This window comes from Arvicanthis niloticus, chromosome 13 (assembly GCF_011762505.2).
Source record: "Arvicanthis niloticus isolate mArvNil1 chromosome 13, mArvNil1.pat.X, whole genome shotgun sequence".
NCBI classification, from domain to species: Eukaryota; Metazoa; Chordata; class Mammalia; order Rodentia; family Muridae; genus Arvicanthis; species Arvicanthis niloticus.
The window spans coordinates 17,391,735-17,399,805 of NC_047670.1; the positions used below are offsets into that span (position 1 = coordinate 17,391,735).

An 8,071-nucleotide genomic window follows, 5' to 3' on the forward strand; every position below is an offset into this window, starting at 1 on the left:
CTATTCTTTTTGAGTGAGTAGAACTTGAAGAAGTCCTTCCGGGTGATAAGTCAGCCTTCTCTTTGGCCATAGCAGTTTCATTGTGGGTGAATTCACTGTGGTGTTCTGGTTAACTTAAACACTTCTTACACCATCTTAAAGAAACCTGGCCTCAGGATCTAATCTGAATGAGATTCGTATGAAGGTGAAGTGGAGACTGAGTTTTAACAAATGCAATAAGTCCACTGTGTATATCAAAGAAAAGTCTTTATTGTAAACAAGGTATAAAGTACAACAAAAATATTGTGCAAATTGTAACTTGTGATTTTTTGTAGTTTTTAAGAAAACTTTTTTCAAGGGTTCAAGTTTGCATGTCAGAAACCTACGATACAGAAACGGTTTAAATGGGAAGGTACGGTGAGTTTTTCACTGTGGATTTTGAATAATTTGCCTTTTACTACCAAGTGTGTCATCCATTCACTTTACAACAGAACAGAAATACTGTTAGCAAAAGCCATTGCTCTCGGGTGGGGACACAGTTCAGCGACAGAGCTTTTACAGAACACATGCAAGGCCCTGGATTCGATACCCAGAACTGCAGGTGTGACCACATTATGACACTTTAAAAGTCTCTGAGTTTCCCAGATGCGCAGACACTGCGGCAGTAAGAACTTAACGGCACCATGAACATCCTTCTCAAGTTGGAAGTGAATGTTCCAATAACAATTTGTCTACCCAGGTACTCCAACATTCTGAAAAACTCCTATAAATAGAAGGACAACTGTCCATTTATAATGGTCACTAACTTCCTACTTTGAAAAAAACACAGTGTATGTTTGACATAAGTGTCCTTTGCTGATGACACAAAGTCACCTTTCTCAAGGAGTTATCTCAAATTCTTGACATCTTTACAATAGTTTCATCTCCAGATTTTTTTCTAAACAAAGTGCAGTGTATCTTAAGTCTACAGAAAACACATTGGTATACAATTTTCAAATCTACACAAAAAACTGCAAGCAAACTGAAATCTAAAGTAGAGTAAAATGCCTAAACTTTCAAAACAAAATGCCAAAAAAGAATTTTAGCTGCACTTCCAAGCAATTAAATTAATGAGGGTCCAATCCTTTGGCTCCCCTTAGCAATGTACAGCTGTTCAACTTCAAATACCAACAATAGTGGGAAAATGATAGTTTCAGATATACTTAGCTACATTCACGGAGTTGACTGGAAAGACTAGGAATAAGAAACAGGATAACTCTAGGAGAAGAACATCTCTGTGTAACACAAACTCATTTTTCTAGCTCCATTTCTGTACCGTGATGTCCAGCCTCTTGAAACCAGTGCTTTGAAAGAATCACACTACAAAGCTGGTCCCAAGTATAAACGGCAAAAACAAAGTACCCAACGTGTATGTGATTCAAAACCTGTGCTGTGCTCACCTCACCCAAAACCTTCCAGACTATTCAAAGGAATAAAAGCGTTCTCATCTCTCTATGTGGTAAGAAATGAACCCTGCCCTTCTGTGACCTGCCTGTGGCTGGAGCACTTCTTGTCATCTGACCCAGGCTGGGCCTCCCCCAGGCCAGGGGCTTCTGCTTTAGGCCCTGTTGAGGGGCCACAGATTTGCAGAAGCATTTGACACCGTCACTGGCTCCTGACTCTGACCAGTTTATTCTGAGTCTCCATCTCCTGGCTGTCACTGTGCTGAGGCAGGGGTTGGAGGCAGAGTGATGTCGTTTAACTTGCTTACTTCCATTTGCCAGTTTGGCAGCTTCTTGGCCGACAGGTGGCGCCGGGCATGCTTGGTTAGATGGTCGCTCCTCATGAACCGTCGGTCACACATGGGACAGGCAAATTTCTTCTCCCCTGTGTGTGTTCTCCGGTGTCTGGACAGTTCATCAGAACGAGCAAACCTCCTTTCACAGCCTTTCCAACTGCAGCTGAAAGGTTTTTCCCCTGAAGCAAAAAAAAGCCAGATGGTTACTATGCGTTTACAGAGTCTTTAAACTAGACACTTCACATTAGCACTAAATATAGAGAGATAATTCAAAGTTGAAAGCTGGTCAGTTCATAAATTATCAGAGTATTACTGGACATGCTTGGCGTAATGGCACACACCTTTAATTCCAGCTCTTGGGAGGCAGAGGCAGGAAGATCTGAGTTCGAGGCCAGCCTGGTCTACAGAGTGGGTTCCAGGACAGCCAGGGCTGCACAGAGAAAGCCTGTCTGGATATACTAACGTGATAAATACATATATATCTATCACTAGATGTGTTGCTTCCTCTGCCTCCACTTCCCAAGTGCTGGGATTACAAGGGTGTGTCACCAGGCCCAGGGACAAATGGAATAATTTTAAAGATACCGAATCATCACGTCAACACCTCCCCTTGTGTCTGTGGCCTCCGCATACACACCCACTTCAGAGACAAAGCTCACATGGTCAGTACCTGTGTGTGTTCTCACATGCGCCTTCAGATGGGAGCTTTTAAAGTAAGTCTTGCCACATCCTGGGTGGCTACAGATGTGACTTCTTACTCTGGACGAATCAATCTGGGGAGTGACCCTTGCTGCTGAAGGAGAGAATCCAGGCGCAGGGGCAATGGGAGACAGTCTGGTGCCATTGGGGCTCACGACTGGAGGCTTTGGGCTCTGCACAACGGGCTGGGGTACTACGAACATGACGGTGCCCTTGGGCACCTGAGTGCCCATGAACAACACAGGTGAGCAGACAGCTGGTGGCTGGCTGGGTGGGGTGCTGGGGACAACTGTGGTAACAAGAGAGTTGTTTGCAGGAAGGGGAACCATCTGGCAGATGACAGGCAGGGGTGGCACTCCCCCAGTGGATACTGTAGGCGAAGACACCAGTACTGACTTCTGCACTGGGGACGAGGGAGCTGGCTGAGACCTACAAATGACTGTCTCTGACGAAGGCACAGCAAAGTCATACAGCGCCACCTTCTCGTCACCACTGGCCACTGTGCTGGGCTCAGGCTTGGATCTGTTTGGTGACACAGCAGCACAGGGTATGTTCTTCCGAGTAGCGTCGACATTCACGTGGGTTCTTCTCCGGAAAGAATTGTCCTGAGAGTTGAAGATGCTAGCTGCTTTCACAGGGCAGGACTGGTGGTCACAGAGTTGGGCATCAGCCGTGTGCCGGATGACGCTGGTGGCTTGAGCCTTAGGGAGGGGAGGGGCAGCTAAAAGACTCTTCTCCTCTTTGAAGGGAGCCCCGCCTGGAGGCTTGGCGGCATCGGAGAATGATTTGAAGTGACCAGTAGATGGCGCTGGTGCCGTCAGATTTGACCCTTGAGAGGGTTCGAAGTCAGAGGGGCTGTAAGGTGGAGTCAAACACTACAAACACAAGCAAGGAGAGAAATCAGAGGTCTATTATGTAAACACTGAAAAATGCTGTCACTTTTACCGACTGAAAATACTCACAAATGCTGGGACTGTCTGAAGGTCAGGCGTCCCTGGGAGCAAGTTATCTTCCTCTGAGGTATCAGACACTGGCGTGACAGGCCTGTTTTCAAGGTATTTCCTGAAATGAGACTTCCAGTCGCAGCTCATGGACATGAGTGCTTCCACGGCCTCAAAATCACTCTGCTCAGCTTTGTTCCAGGGATGTGCTCCCTCTTGGGACTTTTCAGAAATTAGTTCCATTTTTCCCTCCTGCAAAAACAAAAGTTAAAACTCATCAGTTATCTAATTATCCAAACCGACAGGGATGTACCATGTTTGTTGTTTTAATGAAAAGTTTAAGGACACCTTATTGCCAGCAAGGGAATTAAGACCAACGTCTTAAAATGTAATTTGACTTAAAGTAAACTAGATACCATCTTAACCCGGAAGTAATCTAAAGTCTGAAATTAGCCAGGCAGTGGTGGGGCACACCTTTAATCCCAGCACAGAGGCAGAGGCAGGCGGATTTCTGAGTTCGAGGCCAGCCTGGTCTACAGAGTGAGTTCCAGGACAGCCAGGGCTACACAGAGAAACCCTGTCTCGAAAAAAGAAAAAAAAAAAAAAAACAAAATAAATAAAGTCTGAAATTGGTAACTTCATCACATACGGTGACAATTAAGTAAGTGGACACACACAAATACACCCAGGCATGGTGGGATGCATGTATCTCAGGAATGTGGAGGCCAAGCAGTTGGAAGTTGCATCTCAAAATGCAAAACACACACAAAGCAATCAAAGAGGGAAAAATTTTACTTTGGTCAAGTCTCAATCTCTTCATTCAACACAATGCTTTTCTGGGGACCAGACAGGCATAAAATGTACTGTTCTTGGGATTTGGGGGTGGGGGGGGAGGGATCCCTGAGAACAAGTTGGTTTGAATTTAAAACATGGCTTGATAACCATGATCATGCTGTGTGCAACACCTTCAACCTAACGTCTCACATTAAAAGTTCTTTAACCCGAATTTCAAAAGAATCACCTCTTTTACTTTCCTCTTAAAAAGAACTTCCAAATTCTTCTGGTCAAAGTAGAGGTTGCAAAAATTATGAAAAGCATAAATTGGAAGGGGGAGCCAGAAACATAAGGCTCAAGGCCTATATAGCAAGTTCAGGGCCAGCCGCACTCCAAAAGACAAAGTGAAAACCTAATAAAACAGCAAAGATAACCTTTTCTTTTTTTTTGTTTTTGATGTCTCTCTTCCTGTTGAATGTGGGAAAACAAGACACCGTTCTTGAACTATCACTAACAATGTAATTGCATAACCGTTCGCGCCTTTATGTAAGCGGCAATGGATGAAGACTGTAAGTGTAAAAAAGCCTATAGTCACCAATTCAAAGAGGGGTGGAAAAAGAAAAGGCAGGCAGGGGTGAAGAATGCGCGCCGGGAGGGGAAGCTGGGAGGGGAGCGAAGAGCTGGTGCGAGGCAGGAAAGGGAAGCCGGGTGGAGGCGGGGGCGGGGCGCAGGAGGCCGGCGGGGGAGATCCTCGCTGGCGGGGACCGACGGATGGGGCCGCCCTAACCTCAATGAGGCTGGCGGGTGAGTCACCGGGAACACTGCCCGCCGCGCGCACGTCCCCCGCGCCCCGCCCCTGCCATTGGCCAGCCGGCCTGCGGCCCGTGCCCGGATTGGCTGGGCGGCGCAGGGTGGGGGCGCGAGGAGGAGGGGGCGAGGCATGTGAACAAAGCGTGATCAGCGGCTGCTCCGGGCGGCGCAGGAAACGTGAACTGGGAATTGCCGCGCCGTCACCTTTCCCCTACTTCCTGAGCACCGGCCCCCGCCCCCGGCCGGCCGGGGAGGGGCCGCGGGCGCCGCCGCCAACCGCTCGCCAGTGCGCGCCGGGCGGCGCGAGGGCTGGGCGGTGTCGGCTCCGGCGGCGCCCGCCCCTTCCACCTCCCCCGAGCCGCGGTTCCCTTAGGAACCGACAGCAGGGCCGGGCCTCGTTCCCGCCCCTGGCGGAGGCCGGGGCTGGGTCACTCCGGGACGAGGAGCTCCCCGGGCGCACCCGCTCGCCGCCCATCCCTGGCCTCCGCCTCGGCTGCGGGAGGTGGAGCTGGGTCCCCGCGGAAGCCCGACCGCCGCCCTCCCGCTCGCCGCCCCCGGGAGCAGTCCGAGCCTGGGGCGCTCCGCCCACTCGGCCCGCGGGACCTCAGCCCACCCGCGTCTCCCGCAGGCGCGGCATCCCTGGCTGCTGCTTCCGGCAGCCTGGGCCCCCGCAAGCCGTGTCTCTGCAGGCTCCCAGACGTGCGGCGCCCACAGCACGGGCTCCAGGCGCGGGGCCCCACGGTTCCCGCCTCGACACGCGGCCCCCGCGTCTCGCGGTCCCGACTCCCCCGCCCAGCTGTCGGGCTCCAAGGCAGGACCCTGCCCCCCTGCCAAGAGTAGTCTATAGGCAGCCACCTGCCTCCGCCTGGGATGGGAGTCCCCTCCCGACGTCTGCGGGGGGTGCCGCGGCCCCCCTGGCGGCCGGAGAGCCCGCGTGCCATCCATACCCCGCGCGAAGCCGGCCATCCCCTCCCCCAGCCCCGGGCTAGCCCAGCCGCGCAGTCTCCACCTGGCAGGATCCCCCCTCCCCCGACGAGCAGCCGCCCGCCTCTCGGGTAGACAGCCCGTGAGTAGTCCTTGCCACCCCCGGGTCACATTCCTGGTGCAGACAGGGGCATCTCCCGCCAGAGCCAGGTGCAGGGCGCCCCCTCCATCTCAACCACGCTTCCAGGGAGACAGCCCCTCCAGCTCAGTCGCCTCCTGGGGGTCTCCCTGAGAGTCCCCCTTGTCTCCTGGACACCCAGGGAACAGGATCACTCTCCCCTGGTCCAGGTCCCAGGCTTCCTCTTCCGACCCCTCTTTTGCACATGCCCTCGACGATATTCCCAGCCTGCAGGGAGGAAAACCCTCGCAAGACCCCGCTGCAGCCTGGCTTCTCAGGCGTGGCTTATTTAGGGGCTCATGCTTCGCGCTCCGGCTGGCTCCCCGGACACTGAGCGGGAGCAAAGGACCAGCATCCCCAGGTAACTTACCGAAGCTTGCTGGAGAGAAGCGCCGAAGTTAAGCATGGTTGGTTGCCTGGCCGCAGGTCGCGAGCTGCCTGGCTGCTGGCTGCCTAGCCACAGACGGGAGCAGTGAGACACTAGACGTCGACGCCACCGCGCTCCGCGCTGTCTGTCCCCCTCCCCATGCAGGTAGCTGCTCTGCCTGCCCCGCGCCGCGGGCGGGGTAGAGGGCGGGGCCTGGCGTCGGCCAATCAGCGGCAAAGGTGTGTGAGGCCTCAGCCAATGGGCTGGAGGGGCCACGCGTGATCAGCGGCTGCCCGGCTGCAAGAAGCTCTGTCAGTGGAGCGTGTACACAACCCGAGGCACCGTGTTCCCTCGGTCCAGCCCCGGGGAACTCCGGGGACCACCTGACTCCGTGACGCCCCTCGCCCAGCCCTAGTCTTCAGTCCCCCGCCCATGCCCGGGGGCGGCGCCGCCTGCGGGGCATAGCAGAGAGGCGCGGTGGCGGCCACCGGGCTTTGCGGAGAGCCGGCCCCACGTGGGGGGTGGGGAGGGAAGCCCGCTCCGCCCCGTCCCCTTGGTGCCCGCAGCTTCGGGGCCCGCCAGGGAGTGGGCGGGACCCCGAGCGGGAGCAGGAGGCGGGGGCTGCGAGCGCGGCTCCGAGCCATCAGACGTTCTTTGGAAGCGCGGTTCTCGTGGGTTTTGCGTGGAGGCGGGAGCCGGGTGAACCACTGAGCGGCATTTCTGAGCATTTGCCGGGTTTTGTCACTCTAAGCCGTGAGGACTGGGGAGAACCAGGGCGAGGCGGTGGCGGCGGGAGCCCTGTCACGGAACAGACACCTGCTCGCACTCACCGCCCACGCCCCGGCGGCAGGCGCTGGCTCGTCCTCCCATCTGCAGCACAGGCACTGGCAGCAGGGCCCGCCTCTGCGCGTCCCTCCCGTCCTTCTGGGCGGTTGGTGTGGGGACTTAGGGAAGCCGGTACCGTAGGGCTAGTGGCGTGGCCGGGAGCCCTCGACCCGAGTGCTCGGTGGCAGAATCGAGTTTGAGTTTGGTGTAGTTGGAGTTTAAAATACGATGTTGGAGCTGTTTCCAAGGTAGACACCACCTCCCCCACCCGCAGGACCACAGTCTTCGCCGACGCCCTGCCGAGAAAACAGCTAGTGGGGATGGGGTGAGGAAAGCATGCTTGTAGGTGGGATTCCTGACCCGGTCAGACACCGAGTTCCTGTCCCTGTCCCCTCCACCACGCCAGGGGTTGAGGGCAAGCTGAGCTTCTTAGGGAAGCCCGCCTTCTGTGTGCAGCAGCCGGGGCAGGGGTTGTAGTCTTAGTCCGAGAGCTCTTGGCTCCTGGTTGGCGCCCTGTTGCTCCCGCCCCCTTGCCCGTTTGTGCGGGTTCACAGCAGCTGTTGGAGCCGGAGGCAGTGATAGCGGGGCTTAAAGCAAACTAGAGATCTTATCTTCTCCCTTGGTCAGGCGGATCATGAGACAAAAGTCACTGCCCTCCTGTGGGCTTTTTCAGCCTGCCGAGCTAAAAGGGATAAAGCAAGTGCCCTTTACTAGTCCCCACAGAAGAGGTAAAGGAAGCCGTCAGCTCTACCAGCATCTATCTGATGGTCCCTTCTGGTATACCTAAAGCCAGCCAG

General features: G+C 54.6%; 1 protein-coding gene across 1 annotated transcript; it reads right to left on the reverse strand.

Annotated features, from left to right (window-relative positions):
* Positions 1 to 229: 229 nt before the first annotated feature.
* On the reverse strand, positions 230 to 6,765 carry Klf10 (KLF transcription factor 10). The gene is made up of 4 exons (XM_034517307.2): positions 6,453 to 6,765; positions 3,418 to 3,648; positions 2,427 to 3,330; positions 230 to 1,935 (listed from the first exon to the last, which is right to left on the reverse strand). The coding sequence occupies exons 1-4, from the start codon at positions 6,486 to 6,488 to the stop codon at positions 1,676 to 1,678; spliced, it is 1,431 nt and encodes a 476-aa protein (XP_034373198.1). The 5' UTR covers positions 6,489 to 6,765; the 3' UTR covers positions 230 to 1,675.
* Positions 6,766 to 8,071: the final 1,306 nt, after the last annotated feature.